Here is a 26,216-nt window from a genome sequence, read left to right on the forward strand (position 1 = left end):
ATTAATTAACTATAGAATTCTTTTTCAGTTGGACAGAAGATATTACATTTCCATGAGAGAAAGCATTTTGCAGGGTAGCAGGAGTGGCAATAAACTCATGAATCCAAAGCTGAGATTTCAGTCTCATCTAGGCAGCTGTGTGTCCTTGAACAAGCAACCTCAGTTTATTTACCTGTAATGTGGCAGCGTTGAACTTGATTCCTAATGACACTCCTGCTATAAATTTATTTTTAATTTGGAACATTTTTTATCTGGTTAGCTTTTTATGAGTTTCTGGGAATTCTTGCCTAGAGTACTAAATGCTGAAATGGCAACTTCAGCCAGGCAAATGAGTTATTCCCAACTGGTACAGGGTAGAATGGATTATTTCCCAGCCAAAAATGGGGTGACTCCAAGAATGGAATGATAATGCTAAACAGGAAGCTCTTGTGTTATATGGGGATAGCTCTTTACTACCTCTTCTTATGAGAAAAAAAAAATGGAACAAAATGGCAGCATTCAATACCCCCCAGACACTCCAGAATGTGTTTTGGCTGCATAACAAATGTGGACACTGTTCTTCCATTAGCCTCTTCTACAAAGAGATTGAAAAAGACATGCAGAAAAATTTTCCATACATTAGACTGGATATGGCCAGTACGTGGAAAAAAAAAAAAAGAAGAAGGACTCATCACAGATACAACAATTAAGTTGGAAGAAATAAAAGTACTAAACCTCACTGTTGAATAGAAGACTGGCTGTGTGAGGTTCACAAAAATCACATTCTGTAAATCTACTCATATGTAGATTCAAGAAATAAAGGCCTGGAGAGAGTGATGTGATGGAGACAGGAACATAAATAAACAATCTTTAAGGAAAAGACCAATTTATTCTCCAAAAAATCACTTGCTAGCAAATAAGTCATAGGCAAACATCTCTTATCTCTTAAACATCGTATGTAGAATTATCTAACTCATAGACACAAGAATGTTAATTTGGGGGGTTCTCCTCCTAAGAGAATATCATCATGAAGCTATTTTAGAAGAAAAAGGCATACTCCTTAGCATTAGTTTCCTGACCTGTTTTCTGCTTTAGCACATAGTCTTCTTCTGAACAGGCCCACTTCAAAAGGAGATTGCATTCTGAGCTCCCTGTTGGCTCTTCAGCCCAGAGCTCTCTCTGAAGAGAAAGGGGCAGCTGCCACAGAACAGATACGGAAACCACTCCTCACTGTGTGTGCAGAGCTCCACCCTTAGGTATACCATGTCCTCCTTGCCTTAGGAACATAGGATAATGAGTATCCTCCTCCCTTCTAACAGGTATGATTTCAACACACTGGAAATGTAAGATTTATGAGGAAGACTCATCTATATGAAGATGTATAGAATCCTATTTTCACAAATATTTTCAGAATATACAGAAATTGGCAATTAAAAATAAGGCTTTAATGGATCAAATGAACATTTTTATTTAAGTTCTTGTGATAGAAGAAAAATGATCTTTTTATTCCATCTTTTATTAATTAGGAAACGCAAAAATTCTATTGAAATTACCCAAAAGATTCATAAAAGCATCATTCAAATCATCATTATTAGTCATTTTTCCTTTCATAAACCAGAAATTTCTGAAAAGTTTTTAAAATACGAGTAACTTCACTTGTGAAATGCATACCACAACATATATGGAGAGAGAGAGAAAGAGAAGATAATTTTTCAATGAATCAAACATAAATTATATTATTCCAAATTAAAAATTGAGATTCATAGGATTTCTAGACCTACTTAGTCATTCTCTGTCTTTTGAAGAATAAAAGTTCTTAATTTTAAGGAATTGCAACTTTTCCACTTTTTATTTCATAACTCATGCTGTTGACCAAAGCTAAGGTCACCTAGATTTTCTTCCATGTTATCTTCTAAAAGTGTTATAATGTTTTATACTTGTATCTATGATTCATTCTGAGTTAATTTCTGTGAAAGGTAAAGGGTCTGTTTCTAGATTCTTTTTTTTTTAATGTGGATGTCTAGCTGTTTCAGCAGCATGTGTTGAAAAAACTAACCTTTCTCCATTGAATTATCTTTCCTCTTCTGTCAAAGACCAAATCAGATATTCGTATGGGTCTATTTCTGACTCTCTATTCCATCCCACAATCTATTTGTCTATTCTTTCACCAATACCACATTATCTTGATTATGGTAGCTTTACAGCAAGTCTTGAAGTTGTGTAGTATCAGCCCTCTGACTTTGTTCCTCCTCAGCATTGTGTTGGCTATTCTCAATCTTTGTCTTTCCATATAAACTTCTATGTGTAATTTTGAGTTCATAATTTTGCATCCTTTGTCTTAAAGAGGGAAAATGAAATTCTGTATGATACAAATCCCAAAAAACCAGAACCCGCCTTCATGTGACGGTTCAAGCCACAAGTGTGAAATAAAACCTGGAGAAGAAAGCAGAGTGAGGCTCTGATGTATATCCTCACAGAAGCAAAAGAGAGGTAAGGGGAAAAAAACAAGAAGAAGAAAGAAAGACTGAGATCTTCCAAGTTGCTCAACAATTCTAATTCCAAACCACATCTACAGGCACATGCATATAATATCTCTAATTCTAGTGTACAAAAAGGTTATGTTACTTACCTTTAAACTAATTTTTTTATTTGAAGGCACCAAAGTGTGCCAACAAATCTGAAGAAAACTGTTCCTGTGCTTTTCCCTTTTAGTTTGTCAAACAGTCCTTAATTTCTGAAACAAATGCTAACGAGAATTTTTATGTTAAGAGTAAAAACTTACAGATCATTACCACCACTTCCTTCATGAAGACCTCTCTGATTCCCCTAGGCCAATTCAGACTATTCCTCTAATACAGCCCTAATAACACTGAGCTACAATTGTTTTCATGTTTGTCTCCTTATTGGGCTGTACTTTCAGGGAGGGCAGGAATCAAATCAAGTCTTATCTACATATCCCAGCAGACACCACAGTACTAGCATATGATAGATGCTCAGATATGGGTTGAATGAATATTGACAAAAGGCAGGTACTATGATTCCAAATTTATAAATGAGGGAGCTGAGGCTTGCCCCAGGATACATGTGAAGCAAATGGCAAAGTTGAAATCCAGGTCTCTCAGCTCTAAGAACCTCCCTAATATATTGGCAACTGGGTGTTGAGCGTCAGTCAGTTGAGCGTCCAATTTCGGTTGAGGTCATGATCTCACAGTTTGTGACTTTGGGCACCGCTTCAGACTCTGTGCTGATAGCTCAGAACCTGGAGCTTGCTTTGGACTCTGTGTCTCCCTCTCTCTCTGCCCCTCCCCGACTTGTTCTGTCTGTCTCTCAAAAATAAATAAACATTAAAAAAAATTTAAGGGGCACCTGAGTGGCTCAGTTGGTTAAGCAACCAACTTCAGCTCAGGTCATGATCTTATAGTCTGTGAGTTCAAGCCCCGCATCAGACTCTGTGTTGTCATGACAGCTCAGAGCCTGGAGCCTGCTTCAGATTCAGTGTCTCCCTCTCTCTCTGCCCCTCCCCCAATTGGGCTCTGTCTTTCTCTCTCTCTCTCAAAAAATAAACATTAAAAAATTTTTTTTAATTTAAAAAAATAAAAACCTCCCTAATATATTAACCATCAATCACTGTAACAATAATATATTCTACAACATAAGCCACCTGAGAATCACAAACCACCTGGCTATTTCAAATGAACAAAATGTAATTTTTCCCTGCTGCATAGTACAATTTATCACTTCATATTCTCACCATACCTTCACTCACCCAGATTATGTGTGAAGCTTTATCTGCAGATCTGTAAATTTTCTTCATACTAAGGAAAGAAACAGGTAATCTATAACAGCTGAAGTCATTACATTCAAAGGATATAAGCCAAAGACTAAAGAAATTGTAGGATGGTTGAACTTCTCTTTAGAACCCCAACAGAGACTAGAGTTGCTCTAGGGAAAAAGTGTGTCAAGGTGTTCATGTGCCATGCCCTCATAATCTCTATGAATAAATTCTACTTCCTCCAAAGCCTAGGCCCTTACACACACACACTCACACACACACACACACACACACACACACACACACACACACACACCCCAGATACATGAAAAACTTTAGTCCTGACAACAATCATGACACTTAAGGACTTGCTTCTTTTGAAATCTATTTAGCTCTTTTTCACTTTCCATTGTGATAGTATCTAGTATCTGAGACATGAGCTTATTTATAAAAGATTCCCTCTCTAGGGACAATCTCTCTGTTGATAATAACATAATAATTATAATAACAACATAGCTAATATTCATCGAGTATATGGCTTTGTATCAAACACTTTATAATATTGGTTAATCTAAACCTCACAGACCATGTTAAGGTACTATTTTCTCTTGGAGCACCTGGGTGGCTCAGTCTGTTAAGCGACCAACTCTTGATTTCAGCTCAAGTCATGATCTCACAGTTCGTGGGTTTGAGCCCCGTGTCGTGTGACAGCATGTACCCTGTTTGGGATTCTCTCCTCCTCTCTCTCTGCCCCTCCCCTGCTCACGGGGGCTCTCTAAATAAATAAATAAATAAATAAATAAATAAATAAATGTTTTTCAAAAAAGATATTAAAATGGTAATGACATTAAGTAGTTTGGACAAGGTCCACACAACTAGTACATTGTCGGCACAGGATCAAAACCTGGGTCTGTTTAACCCCAAAGTTCCTGCTCACATCTACCCTCTTATGATGCTTTGAGGGACAAAGAACTTCATGGGTTGGTGCTCTCAAATTTGACTGCACATCAGTAAAACATTTTTAACATAATCATCCACATATATTAAAATACTAATATATAATATATAATTACATATATGATATATATATATATATTACACATGCACCTACTACAATTATATTTTAGTTACAGTATAAAACATAGGTCACAATAGAAACTTTTCATTAATCATTAGCTAAAAATTAAAGAAGCAATATTTTACAGTTCTGCTTTATTTTCATGGTGGTTCAAAAACCTTTTCACTCCTATTTTTAAAATAGTATTAATAATAATATCTGGATACTATCAAACTTTCAATAAGACACATTATTAAAAATAATGTGTAGGGGCGCCTGGGTGGCGCAGTCGGTTAAGCGTCCGACTTCAGCCAGGTCACGATCTCGCGGTCCGGGAGTTCGAGCCCCGCGTCGGGCTCTGGGCTGATGGCTCGGAGCCTGGAGCCTGTTTCCGATTCTGTGTCTCCCTCTCTCTCTGCCCCTCCCCTGTTCATGCTCTGTCTCTCTCTGTCCCAAAAATAAATAAACGTTGAAAAAAAAATTAAAAAAAAAATAATAAATAAATAAATAAATAAAATAAAAATAATGTGTAAATTCACAATATTTATAGCAGCGCTATCGACAATAGCCAAAGTATGGAAAGAGCCCAAATGTCCATTGAAAGATGAACGGATAAAGAAGATACACACACACACACACACACACACACACACACACACACACACTGGAGTATTACTCAGCAATCAAAAAGAATGAAATCTTGCCATTTGCAACTACGTAGATGGAACTGGAGGGTATTATGCTAAGCAAAATTAGTCAGAGAAAGACAAATATCATATGACTTCACTCATATTAGCAATTTAAGATACAAAACAGATGAACATAAGGGAAGGGAAGCAAAAATAATATAAATACAGGGAGGGGAACAAAACATAAAGGACTCTTAAATTCAGAGAACAAACAGAGAGTTCCTGGAGGGTGTGTGGGAGGAGGGATGGTCTAAATGGGTAAGGGGCATTAATGAATCTACTCCTGAAATAGTTATTGTACCATATGCTAACTAACTTAGATGTAAATTAAACAAGAAATAAGTTTTTAAAAAGAAAAGAAAAAAATATGTAAATTTAATTTTCAAATAGTCTTCTTGATAATTCAGAAATTTTTGGACAATTTCTTGCCATATTATTTTTACCAAATTATCTAGCTGACAAAGATTGTATGTATGCATTGAATCACTAAATTGTACACCTGAAACTAACATCACACAGTATGTTAACTAAGTGGAATATAAATAAAAACTTTAAAAAAATCATCAGCTTTGCAATTTTCTTTTTGTTACTTTGTGCTGGCATTACTAGAACCATATTTAATCCAATTTCTTTTCCAAAATCTCTTTAAATCCACTTAACTGGGCACATGTGAGCCGCAATATGTTGAAATACACTGAAAATAAACTAACAGATGATGTATATTATCAATTCTTCCCAATTATGAAAATTCTCACTCCATTCTCAGAATAAATAAAATATGTACAAAACTAATAATTGTCTGACAAGATGGCTGTGTAATTAATTATTAGCAAAACTCCCCCTCTCAATGGGGTTTTATGTGCACATGTGCCTATACACCCTCTCGCAAACCCTTGGAGATCACTGACCTAAACATTCTAAAATCCACCAATGGGTCCAACCAGACCTACACAGAGCTATCAGCATTTAATTCACTAATCCAAAAAATTGTTATTATTCAATTGTTTGATGTGATGACATCAAATTGATATAAAATGTTTGATGTGATGCCATCAATCTAAATAAAGGAACCTATGAGAAACTGCTTTCATAGTGAGAGAACAAGAAAATTAAAGTTAAAGTGAATTCAAAGGATGGGGCACCTGGGTGGCTCAGTCAGTTGAGTGACTCTTGGTTTCAGCTCAGGTCATGATCTCACAGTTTCAAGGGTTCATGCCCCACATCAGGCTCTGTGCTGACAGCATGGATCCTGCTTGGGATTCTCTCTCTACCCTCCATGAGCGCTGTCTCTGTCTCTCTCAAAAAATAAACTAAAAAAAATTCTTTTAAAAAATGAATTCAAAGGATTCCTTCCCATATCATCTTTTACAGACTATGGATGAAAAGACAGAAATAATCTCCTAACACAAATACTCCTGAAAACAAGGAGGTTAATTCTGTGATTCATACAAAGCTTCCATCAACTTGGGAGAGAAATCATTCAATGCTCCCAAATCTAATTTTGAGAGAAGCAGAACATGAGCACTTTTTAAAAGATATCCAGGGGCGCCTGGGTGGCTCAGTTGACTGGTTGAGTGTCCAACTTCGCTCAGGTCATGATCTCACAGCTTGTGAGTTCAAGCCCCATGTCGGGCTCTGTGCTGACAGCTTGGAGCCTGGAGCCTGCTTCAGATTCTGTGCCTCCCTCTCTCTATGCCCCAACCCACTTGCATTCTGTCTCTGTCTCTCTCAAAAATAAATAAACATTAAAATTTTTTTTTAAATAAAAATAAATAAAAATAAAAGATATCCTTTAGCATTTATATTGTCAATACAATGATTTTAATGTATAAAATGTAGTTTTTATAATTATATCCTTTTTTCTTATGTTACATATTTTCTGATATTTATTGAAGTGTAATTTTATGTCTGTTAAATGTAATAAGAAATCGAGTTCATAAAAAAAATTTTTTTCACTTACGTGATGGTTCAACAGAGGACTTGCAAGCAACTTAATATATCTTTGTATTTAAAACCATAAAGCAGCTGCAGAAAAGGGGAACTTCTAGTTATGTGCTAGTTATTTAACCTCATGACTATGCACTTGTATATGGTCATTGACTTTCATGCAGACATTTCATTATGCTGATAACAGCATTAGGCTCATTCTAATTTATGTTCTGCTCAGCATCAGAGCTTCATTTTGGGGTAATCAGGAAAATTCTAATACCAAGTAATGTTCATCTAGTTAGTGTCATACTTCAAGGAACTCAAAATGCTTGACCAAAAAATTATGAACGCTTCCCACAATTTTCAGGCCTTTCTTTTCTAGGAGACTGAGTGACTCTTTGTGCTTTATTTTACTGATGCTTATACACATCCTAGATAACTGAAAAATTCAAGGTTCAGAGTAGCAGGGAGATTTATCATGAAGTTACCACAAGTTAGCAGAGCTCAAAATTGTTTCTGATTGGTTTTATCTTACCATACTGTGTCAACGGACACTTTAAAAACAGACAAATTTCAGTACCAGAAAAGAAACTCAGCTACCCAAGAGATATATATGCATTTGAAAGCATAGTAAATTAATCATAACAATAAATCTGACAAATATTGGATACTTATTATACACCAGGCACTGTACTAAAGCATTATGTACACAATCTCATTTAATCCTCAAATAATTCTCTGAGGTAGGTAAAATATAAACACCATTTTATGCTTGAGGAAACCAAAGCTAAAGACAGAATAAAAACTTGTCCAAGATAAGAAAGCTGGTAAGCTGCTGTTCTAGAGTCAAACTCAGACTGTCTGATTCCAAAGTTTGCGTGCTGAGCCAACATACTAGTGGACTTAAAAGCTACCCAATTACTTACACATTTCTGCACCAAGAGACACTACAAGCTCCTTCATTAATAAAAAGATGAAGCAGATTCATTTATGAAATATTTTCACACTCATATTACAAATCAAACACAAGATAAGGACACTATTCCTCTAGTTTTCACACACTCTGAGACAATGATTTCCAAAAGTAACTCAAAAAAAAAAAAAAAAGCAAAAAAGCGATGCACATATTACTACCAACCTATTAATGATGGGAACATTTATGCTTAGAACATACTAATGGTCAGGGCACCTGGGAGGCTTAATCTATTAAGCATCTGACTCTTGATTTTGGCTAAGGTCATGCTCTCATGGTTCCTAAGTATGGAGCCCCATATGCGGCTCCGCACTGGAAGGATGGATGGAACCTGCTTGGGATTCTCTCTCTCTCTTCTCCCCTCCCTACCCTCCCCCCTCTCAAAATAAATAAATAAACTTAGAAAAAAAGAAAGAGCGGGACACCTGGGTGGCTCAGTCAGTTGAACGTCTGACTTCAGCTCAGGTCATGATTTCACAATTCATGAGTTTGAGCACCGCACTGGGCTCTGTGCTGACAGCTCAGAGCCTGGAGCCTGCTTTGGATTCTGTGTGTGTCTCTCTTTCTCCGCCCCTCCCCGCCTCATGCTTGCTGTCTCTCTCTCTCAAAAATAAATAAACACTTTTTAAAAATTAAAAAAAAAAGAACATACTAATGGTTGATAACACAGCTGGAAAAATCTCAGCTAAGAGAGGCCTTCCCTGACTGTCATATCTAAAGTAGTCTATGCTCCAAACCTGCCAACCTCATCACTGTCACAGTGGCAGCCAGTAGTTTGACTGCTAAGAGTTAATGCAGATAAAAATTGCCCTGGGAGATATGGAAGACTAGAGCTAGACTCGTTAAGTGGAAAAAAAAAAAAAAAATTAAAAAAAACTCTGCTAACCTGACACCCAGAGACATGAATTGATGAGAGGTAGCAAGGGACAAGTGGTAAGAGGGGCTACAGGGCACCTAGAATTCAGGCAGGCCATGTGGCCCAGAGGCTGGATATACAACACCCTAAATATCACCAAAAGCAGAACCAAACACTACCATAAAAGCTGGTTCTGAGCTAGGAAAACCAAGGGCAATAGAGACAAGATCCAAACTGCTAGCCTGCCAGAGGTGAGCACAAAGGAAGTGAGATACAGAAAAGAAAAACAAAATTTAAAGACTATGCACAACAAAAATAAATTTTAATGCATTTTTTGCAATATACATGACAAAGGATTACTAACACTAACATATAAAAAGGATCTAATAAGGATCCTTTAAAAAGGATTTAATAAGAAATTGACTAATAACCCAATAAAAATGTAGGGTAAAGAAATGAAAAATTCATAGAAGAAATAAAAATGACAATGAATATTAAAAAACTGTTAACATCATTAGTAATTGTGAACTATAATTAGAAACAACCACACCATCTCAATTATTATCTATTATACTAACACATATAAAAAGATGGAAAATAATCATCCTTAGCAAAAGACAGTATGAATGAGTTTTCTCTCATTCATTGTTAGTATAAGTATAAAGTGACATGACCTTCCTAAAAGTCCATTTACTATTTTTAAAAAGTCCATTTACTAAATGTACCAAAATTTTAAATGTGCATTCCTTTGACATAGCACTCATACTTGTAGGAATTGTACAAAGAAATATATGTAGGGGCTCAGTCAGTTGAGAGTCCAACTTCGGCTCAGGTCATGATCTCACGGCTTGTGAGTTTGAGCCCCGCATCAGGGTCTGTGCTGACAGCTCAGAGCCTGGAGCCTGCTTCATATTCTGGGTCTCCTTCCCTCTCTCTGCCCCTCCTCCGCTCATGCTGTCTCTCTCTCTGTCTCTCAAAAATAAATAAACATTAAAAAAAATAAAAAGAAATCTATGTAATGATGTTCATCACAACATTGTTTAAAATCATGAAAAATTAAAGACAACCATGATGTCTACCAACAGAAGATCAGTTAAATAATTACAATATACTCATAAAATGCAATTCTAACGTAGCCATTAAAAAGAATATGAGCCTATATTCTTTGATATAGAAAGATGTTCTTTGATATAGAAAGATGTTCACAAAACATTAAGAGAAAGAATGTTACAAAATAACAGGCATGTAGGGGCCCCTGGGTGGCTTGGTCGGTTAAGCATCCGACTTCGGCTCAGGTCATGATCTCACAGTCCGTGAGTTCGAGTCCCGCATCGGGCTCTGTGCTGACAGCTCAGAGCCTGGAGCCTGTTTCAGATTCTGTGTCTCCCTCTCTCTCTGCCCCTCCCCTGTTCATGTTCTGTCTCTGTGTCAAAAATAAATAAACGTTAAAAAAAAAAAAAAAGGAAAATAACAGGCATGTATTATAATTATATTACTTCATTTGTATAAAAAGATATGTGTGTGTTTACTAACGTTTATAACTTAGGTATACATGTGTGTGTGGATAGAGGGATGTCTAGAACAATATTGATAAAAATTATTTTTATCTATATTATACTAATAAATATGAATAAAGTTCTCATTTTGAAAAATATACTTTGACTTTAAAGTATTTAGTAGATAAATATTCAGATATTTACATATATGAAATAATGAAGTCACTTCATTGAAATCATGTGAAAAGCAACCATCACCACTATTTTTTTAATATTGCTTGTGAGGTTTTTAGAAATTTAAAGGAAAATACTTAGTAAAAAATCTAGAAAAGAGACAAAAATCTACCTTTGTTTTTGATAAACAGCTTATTTCTACCCTGGAAATAAGTTATAAAGAGAAAGACGTTCACTCTCAACATCAGCAAAACTATAGAGTATTAAAGAACAAGTTAAACAAAAAAAGCACAGGAAAAAATTATGAAATATTTCAAATGACATAAAACAAGAACTGAACAAGTAAAGAGATATATCCCATAATCTTAAGTGGAAAACTTGATATCGGAAAAGTATCAATCCCCTCCAAATCAGGTTATAAACTGAATTCAATTCCAATCAGAATACAGTGATGAGTATCTTGAACTAGAAGAAATGAAAAACTCCCTTCAAAAATTATACGAGAATAGCTATGAAAACCTTGAAGGGAAAAATGGAAGAGTGGTTAACAAACCTTACCAGATATCAAAACAGTACAGTACTGGCACAGAAATAAACAGAAAAAGTGACAGAAAAGAGAGTTCACAAATAAATACACATATATGTAGGAGTATAACATATAACATATATGATGTTTCAGTTCAGTGGCAAAAGAATGTTTTATTTTTAAAACAGTGCATTCATAGCTTGTAAGAAAATAATGTGATATACTTACATCACACTAATATAAACATAAATTCAAGTTATAGTAAGAGATTAAAGCTCTAAATTAAAAAGAGTAAAAAAATAAATGATATTCAAGGAGGAAAATGGTTTGCAATACATTTGACAAAGGATTAACGTTCCTAATTCACAAAGAGTATTTACAAACTGATCAACACCAAAAATAAAAAAAGAGCAAAGAACATGAATATGTAACTCACAAAACAAAATGCAAGTCAACAATAAGTATGTGAAAATAATACTCTCTCTGGTTATCACCAGAAAACTGCAAAAATGAGATAATATTTCTCACCTGTTAGGCTGAGAAAGCTGGAAAAGAGCACTGATAGCCAGTGCTCATGAGAATGCTAGGAAATAACTGCTCTCTTACTGCTAATGGGAATGGAAACTGCTATAATCTCTTCTGAAAATTATCTGGCAAGGTTCATCACAATTTTACAACGTTTTTTTTTTTTTTTTTAATTTATTTTTGGGACAGAGAGAGGCAGAGCATGAACAGGGGAGGGGCAGAGAGAGAGGGAGACACAGAATCGGAAACAGGCTCCAGGCTCCGAGCCATCAGCCCAGAGCCCGACGCGGGGCTCGAACTCACGGACCGCGAGATCGTGACCTGGCTGAAGTCGGACGCTTAACCGACTGCGCCACCCAGGCGCCCCAGTTCATCACAATTTTAAATGCAAACCATAAAAAATTCACACATTGGACTTCATCAAAATTAAGACTCTGCTCTCTAAAAGAAACTACTAATAAAGAGTCACGGAAAAAAAATATTTTCAAATCGTATATCTGAAAAAGGACTTACAGCCCAAAATATATATAGAACTTTCAAAACTCAATAGTAAGAAAATAACTCACTATTTTTTTCAATGGGCAAAAGGCTTAAACAGACACTTTACCAAAGGAGATATATAGATGGCAAATAAACACATAAGAGATGCTCAATACCATTAGCCATAAGGTAAACTGCAATTAAAACCATGAGATGCTACTACATACTCACTAGAGTAGCTAAAATTTAAAAGACATACAATACTAATTGTTGGCAAAAAATATGAGTGAACGAGAAGTCTCACATACTACTAGAATGCAAGACAGTTTCAGCCACTTTGGAAAACAATCTGACAGCTTCTTTTAAGTTACATAGACACCATGAAATCAAGCATTCCCACTCTTAGGTACCTACCTAAAAGAAAAGAAAAAAATATGTCAACACAAAGAGCTAAGAACAAATGTTTATAGTGGCTTTATTCATAATCACCAAAAGCTAGAAACAAACCAAATGTCCAACAACAGAGGAGTGGATAAATGAGTTGTAGCATATTCACAACATGAAATATCTATCACTCAGCAATAAAAGGAATGAAATGCTGATATATGCAACAAGTGAAAGAATCTCAAAAAAAATATGCTCGGTGAAAGAAATAAGACACACAACCATTTTATTATTCCATTTATATGACATTTAGGAACAAATACCAGATCACATACAGCTAAGGACTGGGGGTAGGGGGTGCGAGGAAACTGCAAAGGGAGACAAGAGAACCCCTAGAGTGAGGGAAATCTTATCGTGAGGTGGTGGTGGCTATATGACTCTAAGATATATACATTTGTCAAAACTTACTTTTTCTTCATATAAATTATACCACAAAAAACTTGATTCTATAAAATTTTAAAATACATACCTTTTGACCCAGACACCCCACTTTGAGGAATCTATTCTACAGAAATAAATGTGTCAACATGTATATAAATTAATGTACGTTGATAGAGAAATGGTTAAATAAAGTGTGTTGTATTCAATGCTATAGAATACAATGCAAATAATTTTAAATTTTTTTAATATTTATTCATTTCTGAGAGAGAGAGATACAGCGCGAGCAGGGGAGGGGCAGAGAGAGGAAGAGACACAGAATCTGACAGCACAGAGCCCGATTTGGGGCTCAAACTCAGGAACCTCAAGATCACACATGATCCAAAGCCAGACACTTAACCAACCGAGCCACCCAGATGCCCCCAATGCAAATAATTTTAAAAGAACCGGAAATAATATGAGCTAATATTATGATTTGTGGGAACTGAAAAACAGTTCTCGTTCCACTGATTTGAGCCCTGATTTGCTCAACTAAATTTAGAAGAATGGGCCACAACAGGGAAGTACAAGCCTCTTTTGCTCAATTCATCTACCACAGTAACACAGTAAAGCTGACCATAGGATCCCAATCCACTTTGGAATCTAATGACTGAGAGGGTGTATAAAACAAAAAGTAGCAGCAATTAACATGACAAGAGTCCTCATAAAAGAATCCTGGAAAGCATCTTAGGTAATGCCATCCTTTTATAAGGGCTTTGGTTCAGGCTGCCTAGTTACAGAGGGTTGACTATGACTTCACAGCATAAATAAATTTTGTTTTAATTTGACCCCATTTCAAGATCACTCACTATGTTCTATATATTGTGCAGAATGCTGTAAAAATATGATATTCCTTATCCTCCAGAAGCTTATGTTCTAAACAAAATCCTAGAAAATACATTGCCCCTTAAAGCTGACTTTTTCATTTGATTATAGAAATCCACCACAAACTTTCAATTTATACCTCAAAAAGTATGGGGGTGGAGCAAGGTGAGGGGAAATGAATACTGAATCTGAACCTATTAAAGTTATTAATTAGATGTCAAAATTATCCCAAGTCAATTCATTTATCATATAAACAGCAGGACATTTTCAACGAACTTGTAGAACATTATTACATTAAGAGTCATGAGAACACAAAGAAATGGAAGAAGAATCCCCTTTCTTTCTTAAATGCTCCAAGACAAACTGGATGCTACAGGACAAGATAAGATACATCCACGTGTTGTTGAGTCAGTGTGAAAAGTACAGGATGCAACTCATCACCATTTAAAACAGTTCTATCACTGATGTTCTACTGGTATTACTCCATCACCTTCCTAAAACCTTGGAGTTCACTGCAAAAACCCACTATATTAGGGAAGGCTAACATTATTTCCATTGCTATGTAAATCATTCACATGAAAACATAAAGACATATTTAATTTTTTTTTCAACGTTTATTTATTTTTGGGACAGAGAGAGACAGAGCATGAACGGGGGAGGGGCAGAGAGAGAGGGAGACACGGAATCGGAAACAGGCTCCAGGCTCCGAGCCATCAGCCCAGAGCCCGACGCGGGGCTCGAACTCCCGGACCGCGAGATCGTGACCTGGCTGAAGTCGGACGCTCAACCAACTGCGCCACCCAGGCGCCCCAAGACATATTTAATATCATGCAAAAATACACTCCACTTTTCTAAAAATGTGATATAAGGAGGAATACTTCAATAAGATATACACATTAAAGAATTGTTACTAGTTTCTGTTAACTGGGCTGTCACTAAGTACTGGAGGGTTGTTTCCTTTTACTGAACAGTCAGAAGACCTTCAAAGCTAGAATATAATCTGCTCTCATCTGAGGGGTGGCTGTTTAAGAGAGAAGATGAGCTGGAATGCAGAAAATGAAGGCATGCCTCTCACCTCAACGCTGACAGTCACATCAGCTAAAGATGGAACATCTAAGAATGGGGGCTTGCTTGTGAGGTGGAAGGCAACAACTGTCATTTTTAACCATGCTTTTAACCATCTGATTTCAATCGCTTTATTTTTTCCTATACTATGATCTTAGTCAACCAATTTTAAAATAAAGAATATACCACTAACTGACCAGAAAACTATTATGATACACTGCTACTCATATACATGAAATTCTGTAAATAATTGAGAAGGGTTGAGGGGAGGGCAGAGTCATGAAGAAAATGATCTCTTTCTAAGATTTTGGAGGCCTAGTTTCCTCATCTTGTTCCACATAAATACTTTCATTGCAGACATTTCAAATATTATGCCAGAGTTACACAAAATAAGTGGAACATCACCAAGCAGAAATCCTAGAGTAGGTGTTCTGAACATGTTGGTAAAGAGAGTCACTTCATTTGAGAGGTCTCTGCCCCTTCAACCTCACCCTCCTTACCAATATACATTCATCACTGAAAAGGGAAATATTTACAAAAGTTAGTTTAGTTATGTTTAAATATTATGTTTAGCTGTCTGGAGACCATGTTCTCAAAATTTATACAAGAAATCAAGGATTAAACTTCATAACAATTAGGAAACCACACTGTGTAAAATCAAAGACTTAGTTAAAGGACATTAAAATAGTTTTACCACTGGTGCTAAATTGAAATGGCTACAGCTCTTCCCAACACCTGGAACCAAAACCTTTTGAACTTTCATGTAAACAAACTGGGGCACACCAAATGCTCTGTCTGTAGCAAGGTACCACCTCTGTACAAGCATTTGGGTGAAAAATGTGGAAAATGCCTGAGGACTCTTTGAAGCAGCTTGGGAGAAGTAAGAGCAGGAAAGAGGCTCTTCTCTAGGGTAAGTTTGTTTAGTGGAAAGTAAGCAAGTTGTCAGGGTAAAAGTTGACAATGTTGATTCCAACAGTTTGAACTGCGAATAAACATTCAAAGGGATTATGTTACTGAGAATTAGAAAAGATTCCATTGAACTCAATAGAACACTTGTGTTTTCAAAGATAATATGCCTTCAAGCCACACTCTGAATCCACAGTTTAGGGTTAGAATTACCTTAAGCCCTTTCTATGCCACATTAAAGAACACAAGATCTGACCTCTTTAATATAGATCTAAAATTAACATAAGGGTGGAATAAAAATATTTCTAATAACTGAATTGGAAAATATTAATATATGTACATCTGTATGCCTGAGACAGAATGAAGAAATTTGGATAAAAATCTATGTTCTTTCCAAATATCTAAACTTAAGCTAACCATCTTAGGGAAACCAACTTAGGGAAATAATACATTGGCTATAAATCACTTTTAAGTTTTCCCTCCTTAATAACTTATCAAAGAGCAAAAAACAAGGCCTATAATTATGAAATCTATAATCCTCTTCTCTGCTCACCAAAGCACATTTAAATCTGGCTTTCACCTCATGCTGTTGGGTTTTCCACCAGGTACAAGAAGAAAAGTTGGAAACGACTTGTGCTTTTTCACAAGTTAAACAATTTGGTTGCCACTCAGCAATTCCTGGTGAAATGCCAGGAAGCCTATAAAAAAAATTAAAATTGTCCTAACTTGGAGTTTACAAAAATAAGTGAGATATTCATAGCCTGTCAGACATTCCATCTTTTGAATATTAAATATTGATAAACACGGGAAAACACACACTTTTGATTTGTGAAACTTTATTTGGAGCAATATAATGCAGGAATGCCTTGCGTGCCCTCGAGAAAATGGAAGTAACTTAGACCGCTCTTCTTACTCCATCTCAAGTACTCCATTATTCTCACATTAGAGTCTGCTATTAGAATCTTCTCCAAAACTTGACGAAAGCATGCAACTCACATGCTCTGTACCAGCAAAGCCTGCAGGCAGCCTTGCAAAAAGCTTTTTCTCCTTTGAGCTCTCACACAAATTCACTTCCCTCCTTGAACCAAGGATGTAAGGGAGTATGGCTGTCTCATAGCCTCTTTGCTCTTAAAACGAAAATCAAATTCTCCAGATACTTTCAAACTCCACCAGGAATAGAACATTCTCAGCTCAGCCTGTGGATCATTATCTCTTTTACATTTCATCTTTATGTTCACTGGGTTCACAGAAAGGGCATACACAGAAAGAGGAAAATAGCTGCTTCTTAGACACCAAATTTAGTAATTCTCTCAAATCCACTGGCACACATCTAAAAAGTCATATTTTTATAAGGCTTCATTAGGTTTTCATTGGTCCTGTCTTTTGAGAACACACATGCTGAGTTGCCTATAACTTCAAGCCAAAATACATCTGCAAACTATAAGAAATATTTTTTATAGGAAGACAAAAGTAATCACAATTTAAAAAGGGATATAGTGGATGGAGACAGACAGATAGGGGCTCATCTAGATCCCACTTTAGTGTCTACCAAACGTCAAGTTGTTAACTAATGGAGGCCATCAATCTATAATGCTTAAGATTCCAAATGACTCCAATAGCCTTACCTGTTAATATGAGATTACTGTAAGTATTAGAGAATTGCTCCTTTAGAAGAACAAGATGCATTTGAGCTGCCTTCTCCCGCTGGAGCTCCAGCATAACATCAGGGTGCTGAGCAATCTTGCAGCCTTTCTGTTTATCCAAGGCAACATCACTTCGAACAATGTCTACAAAAAGAAATAAAGGCAGGCAGCAAAAACGAAACAAAACAAATAACCATATACACATCAAAGTCTTGTTTCACCCAAAATGACAGAATTTATAAACTACCATATTTCATCAGAATGAAGAGATTCGGAAGTAAGAAACCTGAAGAGTCTCCAACTTCATGATACATCCTGTAGGTTTCTCTAGTCATTTCCAAATCCTCTGCAATTTCCATTTTCTTATCTCACTCTGACCTCACTTAAGATGCTCACTCCTCCATTCTCCTCTAAGCTCACCTCCAGGACTTATTTACTTCCTGGGGCCTTTTCTTAACATCTTTTACCATTCTCCATGGAAAAAAATAATACAACTTTGTCTGAAAACTAGTGACTATGATTATTTCCTCTACTTCATGCTGTAGGACCAGGTGATAGCTCCTGTATATATATTCAGGATATGTGACCTGCTTTCAAATTTACCAGCCAGCCTATTCAGCTCACATTAGGGCTACCATTCTCTCCTTAGCTGCTCAGGATTTTTGCTGCTATTTTTCATGTGCCTCTAGCTGCATTCTGACTCATTAATAACTCTTTTTTTAATTTTTAATGTTTTTATTTCATTTTTGAGAGAAAGAGAGAGGGAGAGAGAGAGAGACAGCACACGAGCAGGGGAGGGGCAGAGAGAATGGAAGACACAGAATCTGAAGCAGGCTCCAGGTTCCGAGCTCTAAGCATAGAGCCCGATGCAGGGCTCAAACTCATGAACCGTGAGATCATGACTCTCCTGAGCCGAAGTCAGATGCTTAACTGACTGAGCCACCCAGGCGCCCCAATAACTCTTTAAATCTAGAAGTATTTTGTAAGTCAGTGAAGGAAACAAGAGTAGGACTAGAGTCACTTTGCAGATCTGCTTCTTTCCCAATTATTTTCCCATTGGTGACAGGCTGCTTTTTATACTTCAATATGATTTTTACTCAAAGCCCAAGTATTCTCCAGAAAATAGTCACCCTCAAAAACAGTCACCTAGAATGTTCCCCAATTAGCAGGGAGCTTTGATACCCTAAAGTTATGTGTTTATTTTTGTAAATTAAAATATAATTCAGCTTATTATCATATAAACAAATAATTATCAGCAGCAATCTGGATAACAGCTCTAGAAACTTCCAAGTTTTACATAGCAAATTGAAAGATTTTAGGGGAAAATGCTAAGAAAAAAAATGTTCTGCCACTGTTGACACCAATGGCTTTGGAAAGAAAAAACCAATGCCCATGTTAATGGTAGCAAACTAACGCCCATGTTAATGGTAGCAATAGAAAAGATTTTAAACAATGCTCAAAGAGAAAATAAGAGTATGTGGCATCAAAGGTGAGACATCATTGTAGACAAATAATCTTCAAACCCATCAACAGAGCCCTGTAATAGAGAAGCCCAGCTATAAATACAAGCCCATGATAAGGAGAGTTAGGATGTGTAGTACACAAAGATTAGCCAGATGTGGGAATGGCTCTCACTAAACCTTGGATGAAAACAGGAGAGCTGGTTGGGAACAATGCAATCTATTCCTAAACATATTTATGACAATTTCTAGACTATAGGTAAAAACTGAACTCATTTAACATTCAAGTAACTACTCTCATAGATTTTCTGAGGCTGGAATACAAAATTAGAATAAATTAATTCAAGACATACTCTAGTTTTTAAGACCACCGATAGAAAGCAAGAGGAAACATATTAATTACACTGTACCATTGAATCCTTCCAATAATCCTATGAAAGTATGTGGTAGATATTGTTGACCAGCTGACCCAAACCGTAAACCCAATCCCTTCTTTGCTTCCTTCTACTGCAAAGACTAAAACACAAAAATAAACAATTTCCCAGCTTTCCTTGAAGCAAGGGGTGACATGTAACCTAGTTCTGGCCAATGAGCTGCAGGCAGACATCCTTAGAGGGACTTAACTTTAGTGACAAAACCTCACTAAGAGAAAACCAGGATTTTTGTCCTTCAACCTATTAGCCTCTCCCATTCTTTGTGTCTAAAACATAGACCCAGAGTTAAAGTAGCTATTTTGTGGCAATGAGTCAAGAAGCAAGAGAGCAAAGGACTACACACTAAGGATGGTGAACTGAAAGATCAGAAGATTTTAATGAGCTACGACAACTATCATACTTGTCCCAGACTGCACATCTTTTGATTTCTTGTTATATGAAATATTAGTTTCTTATTTTTAAAATCCTTACCTGTTTTTGAAATCCTAAATGATAAAGAATAATATTATTATCCCTACTGTGTATATGTAGATTCCTGAGATCCACAAAGCTTAAGTGACTTGCTCAAGTTCACATTGCGTGGTCAGTCCCCAAATCCAGGAATTTTCAAAGTCAAGTCCAGTGACCTTTCCAAAAGTTACTCTTATATAGAAACTCATAAATTTAATAGTAAATTACAGCAAATAATAAAAGTGAGGAACTTAAGAGAAAAACCTAATTATACTGTAACAGCAGCATACCATAGGCGGTCTATCCAGAAAAGAAATATGTATGATACTTTCCCAGAAAACATTACAAAACTTGTACCAAAACATACTATATACAGTGAAGAGAAGTTTCAATTATTCAGATATCTTCTAATAGGAGTCTAATACAAAAGTAGAACACCTACCAAACTCTCTATTTCCTATGGAATAAATGTATTGCTCAGAAGGCAGAGAAAGCAATAATTATAACTAATAGCCTCAACATCATTCCAACCAGAACCTTAAAATACAGTGATCATATTGTCTTAACAACAGTAAGAAGAGAAACCCATGGGCATGGCCAAACATGTCTGAGACTTCAGAAGTGTACACAACAACAATGTTTGGGGAAAATATAGATATGCTGTATACATTCTTTATTCACTCCTGATTTATTTGAAATTGTATCAAAGACTAAATAAATACACAAAAAAGAATACTTATCAAAGATGTACGTGGCCACATATATCTGGAGGAAGAGCTAATATCATAGATGACAGATTCAAACTTCAAAAATATCTTGGCAACCTAGAACTTAGGCTGAAATCTCCAAGACACAGATAAGAACACAAAGTCCTGCATTTATAGTGAAAAGTAATTTCATAAGAGGGAAAGTCCAGGCCAGACACAAGCTCAAATATTTAAGATCTTATTAAGTTTTGTACATTTTAGTTGAATACAAGCTTTATGTAAGTCAGTGATATGCTGCCATATACAATATTGCTGCCCAAAAGATTAAGGCAATTCTTAGATCAAATTAATAGAACCAGCATATCCAGAATACAAGGAGTAACATAGCCACCCTGAATTCCATGCCAGCCAAGGGCAGCAGTGTAAAGAGTTGGAGTTAAAGCAGACCTTGGTTCAAATTCTGGGTTGGTGATCACTTATTAGCTGCAGAAGTGACAGACAACAATGCCTCTGCAAGCTTCTATTTCTTCATACTGTTTTTGTAAAGAGTCATTAAAGATTTAACACTATGCATGCCACATAATAAGAACTGTATAAAGGGTAGCTATTACTATTTTTATTATTATAATACTCTACTTGTAGCATTATATGTTTTTTTACCTGTAATAGTTTCATAGGATACTAATCATCTAGAGTCCACCCAAAGAGAAGTGCCACAATGGGAAATTATTTTATTTTCTAAAAATAACTGAAAAAGGGGCACCTGGGTGGTTCAGTCGGTTAAGTGTCTGACTTCAGCTCAGGTTATGATCTCACAGTTTGTGGGTTTGAGCCCTGCATCCGGCTCTGTACTGACAGCTCAAAGCCTGGAGCCTACTTCAGATTCTATGTCTCCCTCACTCTCTGTCTGTATGTCTCTCTCTCTCTCTCTCAAAAATAAAAAGAACATTTTTTTAAAATAGCTGAAAAGGGGCGCCTGGGTGGCGCAGTCGGTTAAGCGTCCGACTTCAGCCAGGTCACGATCTCGCGGTCCGTGAGTTCGAGCCCCGCGTCGGGCTCTGGGCGGATGGCTCAGAGCCTGGAGCCTGTTTCTGATTCTGTGTCTCCCTCTCTCTCTGCCCCTCCCCTGTTCATGCTCTGTCTCTCTCTGTCCCCAAAAAAATAAATAAACGTTGAAAAAAAAAATTAAAATAGCTGAAAAAACAGTATTGAGCCCAGCAAAGAAAACATTAAAGAAGACTTGCTTCATATAGAAGAGAAAACTGAATTATTCTATATAAATCCAGAAAGCCAAACATTATGGGAGCAACCAAAAGACAAACTTTAGTTTCACATGAGAGAACTGTAACAACAGAAGCTATCATACAAGGAAAGGAGCTACTTGAAGACAGAGGAAATATCAGTGGCAGCACAAGATTAAAAGCATAAGTGAAAATAATTTATTTTAAAAAGGCAAAACAACAATTCTCATAGGAAAAAATAAAATTACAGATTGGCTATATCTAAAATGTTCAGTTTCCAATAAAAAATTATGAGCCATGGAAAAAAACAGGAAAGTGTGACTCGTACTTAAAAATAAAAACAAAAGCAGTCAATTAGAGCTAATTCTATACTGCCCCAGCAGATGAAGACTTCAAAAAACAGATTATAGGGGCACCTGGGTGGCTCGGTTGGTTAAGCATCCGACTTCGGCTCAGGTCATGATCTCACAGTCCGTGAGTTCGAGCCCCGTGTCGGGCTCTGTGCTGACAGCTCAGAGTCTGGAGCCTGTTTCAGATTCTGTGTATCCCTCTCTCTCTGCTCCTCCCCTGTTCATGCTCTGTCTCTCTCTGTCTCAAAAATAAATAAACGTTAAAAATAATTTATTTAAAAAAACAGATTATAAATACATTTTAAAAATTCAAAGAAACCATGTTTAAATAATTAAAGAAAAACCTAACAAAGACTCAATGAATAGGAGGATGAAACAGATACTTTTATTTTAAAAAAAAGGAATAAATGGATATTCTAGAGTTGAAAAGTACAAAAACTGAAATGAAAAATGCACTAGGATGGGCTTTAACAGCAGATCTGAAAGGGCAAGAGAAAGAATCAGAATATAAAAACAGATAAATAGAAATAACAAGAAAAACAGAGAGAAGATGACCAAGGAAAAATAAACAAAGCCTCAGAGTATTATGGAATAAAATGAAGCAATCCAACAGAAAGGAGAAAGGAAAAAAATTATTTCAAAAAATAATGATCAAAAAATTCCCAAATTTGATGAAAATCATTTATCCACAGATCCAAGAAGTACAACAAAAAGAATCATTACAAAGAAATCTACACCTAGACACATCATAGTATAACTCTTGAAACTGCAAGATAAAAGAAAATATTAAAAACAAAAGGGAAAAAACTCATCTCAAACAAAAGAACTAGCAATACAATTAATGGTTGACTCCTAATCTGAAACAATGGAAGCCAGAAAGCAGTGGAAGACCATATTCTAAGTGCTGAAAGAAAAAAAAAATTCTTATAACAAAGAATTCTAAATCCATCATTCAAAAAATGAAAGCAAAATAGACACTTCCATATTTAAAAAAAAAAAATCACTGGGTCTTTACTAGCAAATCTGCAATATAAGATATATTAAAAGAAGTCTTTCAGACTGAAAGGAAATGATACCAGCTAACTCAAATACACACAAAGAAATAAAATACATTAGAAATGGTATAGGGGAGGGGCGCCTGTGTGGCTCAGTTGGCTAGGCATCTGACTTTGGCTCACATCGTGATCTCACAGCTTGTGGGTTCAAGCCCGTATCGGGCTCTGTGCTGACAGCTCAGAGCCTAGAGCCTGCTTTGGATTCTGTGTCTCCCTCTCTCTGCCCCTCCCCTGTTCGTTCTCTCTCTCTCTCCCTCTCTCTCTCTCTCAAGAATAAACATTAAAATTAAAAAAAAAACAAATGGTACAGGGGTGCTTGGGTGGCTCAGTGGTTAAGTGTCTGACTTTGGTTCAGGTAATGATCTCACAGTTCATAAGTTCAAGCCCTATATCAGGCTCTGTTCTGACAGCTCAGACCCTGAAGTCTGCTTCGAATTCTGTGTCTCCCTCTTTCTCTTGCCCCTCCCCCACTCATGCTCTGTGTCTCTCTCTCTCTCTCTCTTCTCTCTCAAAATAAACATTAAAAAATGATTTTTTAAAAAGAAATGGTATATATGTAGGTAAATATAATAGAACTTTTATACTCTTAATTTCTTTAAAATACATAAGATTATATACAGAAAACAATGTTATAGTTATAACATATGGATATAATATATAAAAATTGACATTATAGAGGGAATAGGAAAATATGGCATATTGATGCAAGTTGCTATAATTTGCCAAAATTAGGTTAGTATTAAGTTGAATTGGACTGTGATAAGCTAAGATGCACAGTGTAATTCCTGGGCAGCCACTAAGAAAATAACAGAAAATTATGCAGTGTAAAAATCAACAGAGAAATTAAATAAGTAATCTAAAAATGATATTTTTAAAAATCTAGAAAATTGGTTTAACAGAAAAAAGGCAGTAAAGGTAAGAAATACAGAAAATATCAAAATAGCAGACATAGATCCAACTATACCAATAACTGTATTAAATGTAAATGGACTAAACACCCTAATCAAAAGCTACAGATGTTCAGATTGAGTTTAATGAAGCAAGATCCACTGCTGGTGGGAATGCAAACTGGTGCAGCCACTCCGGAAAACAGTACGGAAGTTCCTCAAAAAATTAAAAATAGAACTACCCTACGACCCACAATTGTACTACTAGGTATTCACACATGGGATACAGGGATGCTGTTTCGAAGGGACACATGCACCTCAATGTTTACAGCAGCACTATCAATAATAGCCAAAGTATGGAAAGAGCCCAAAGGTCCACTGATGGATGAATGGATAAAGAAGATGTGGTATATATATACAATGTAGTAATACTCGACAATCAAAAAGAAGGAAATCTTGTCATTTGCAACTACGTGGATGGAACTAAAGGTATTATGCTAAGTGAAATTAGAGAAAAACAAATATCATATGACTTCACTCATATGAGGACTTTAAGAGACAAAACAGATGAACATAAGGGAAGGGAAGCAAAAATAATATAAAAACAGGGAGGGAAACAAAACATAAGAGACTCTTAAGGGGCGCCTGGGTGGCGCAGTCGGTTAAGCGTCCGACTTCAGCCAGGTCACGATCTCACGGTCCGTGAGTTCGAGCCCCGCGTCGGGCTCTGGGCTGATGGCTCAGAGCCTGGAGCCTGTTTCCGATTCTGTGTCTCCCTCTCTCTCTGCCCCTCCCCCATTCATGCTCTGTCTCTCTCTGTCCCAAAAAATAAATAAACGTTGAAAAAAAAAATTAAAAAAAAAAAAAGAGACTCTTAAATATGGAGAACAAACAGAGGGTTACTGGAGGGGTTGTAGAAGGGGGGATGGGATAAATGGGTAAGGGACATTAAGGAATCTACTCCTGAAATCATTGTTTCACTATATGCTACCTAATTTGGATGTAAATTTTAAAAAATAAAAAATTAAATTAGAAAGAAAGAAAGAAAGAAAGAAAGAAAGAAAGAAAGAAAGAAAGATAGAAGACCCAAATATATGCTGTTGAAGAGACACATTTTATTAAAATTTTTTTTTAACGTTTTATTTATTTTTGAGACAGGGAGAGACAGAGCATGAACAGGGGAGGGGCAGAGAGAGGGAGACACAGAATCCGAAACAGGCTCCAGGCTCTGAGCTGTCAGCACAGAGCCCGATGCGGGGCTCGAACTCACAGACCGTGAGATCATGACCTGAGCCAAAGTCGGCCGCCCAACCAACTGAGCCACCCAGGCGCCCCGAAGAGACACATTTTAGATTTAAAGACAAATATAGGTTGTGGCACCCATTGTGTTGCTATTTAATCATGTTTGTTGTTGTTGTTGTTGTTTGGGTTTTTTTTGTTTTGTTTTGTTTTATTTTGTTTTGTTTTTGCTGTGGAGAGAAAGAAAGAAAAATATTTTCCTTTTTCTTCAATAACTGCTCTCCTTCTGTACTGGGAGGGTAAAAACTTGGTTCCTTTCTCATTCCCTGTAGTCAAAGAATCTGTGGCTCAGATTCACAAAGATGCAGATTTTGACTGTAGGTTGCCCTAATCTGCTTTTCCCATTCTTTCACACTACTTAACACAATGGATAAGTACTTCTAGACAACACTCCCTAAGAATGGGGTAAAAAAGACAACCCACTTAACTTTATTTTTCTTTTCTTTTAATTTTTATTTATTCATTTTGAGAGAGAGAGAGAGAGAGAGCATAAGCAGGGAAGGGGTAGAGAGAGGGAGAAAGAGAATCCCAAGCGGACTCCATGCTGTCAGCACAGAGTCCCATTCAGGGCTCCATC

General features: G+C 36.4%; 1 protein-coding gene across 2 annotated transcripts in view; it reads right to left on the reverse strand.

Moving 5' to 3' along the window:
* The window catches only part of HPSE2 (heparanase 2 (inactive)), a 665,523-nt gene that overhangs the window by 587,344 nt on the left and 51,963 nt on the right, over positions 1 to 26,216 (reverse strand). For both annotated transcript variants that reach the window (XM_040486115.1, XM_040486116.1), the window contains exon 3: positions 17,739 to 17,900. In XM_040486115.1, the coding sequence (XP_040342049.1) occupies positions 17,739 to 17,900 (162 nt within the window). The remainder of the gene's footprint in view (positions 1 to 17,738; positions 17,901 to 26,216) is intronic.

This window comes from Herpailurus yagouaroundi, unplaced genomic scaffold, assembly GCF_014898765.1.
Source record: "Herpailurus yagouaroundi ecotype Mexico unplaced genomic scaffold, PumYag 163, whole genome shotgun sequence".
Classification (NCBI taxonomy): domain Eukaryota; kingdom Metazoa; phylum Chordata; class Mammalia; order Carnivora; family Felidae; genus Herpailurus; species Herpailurus yagouaroundi.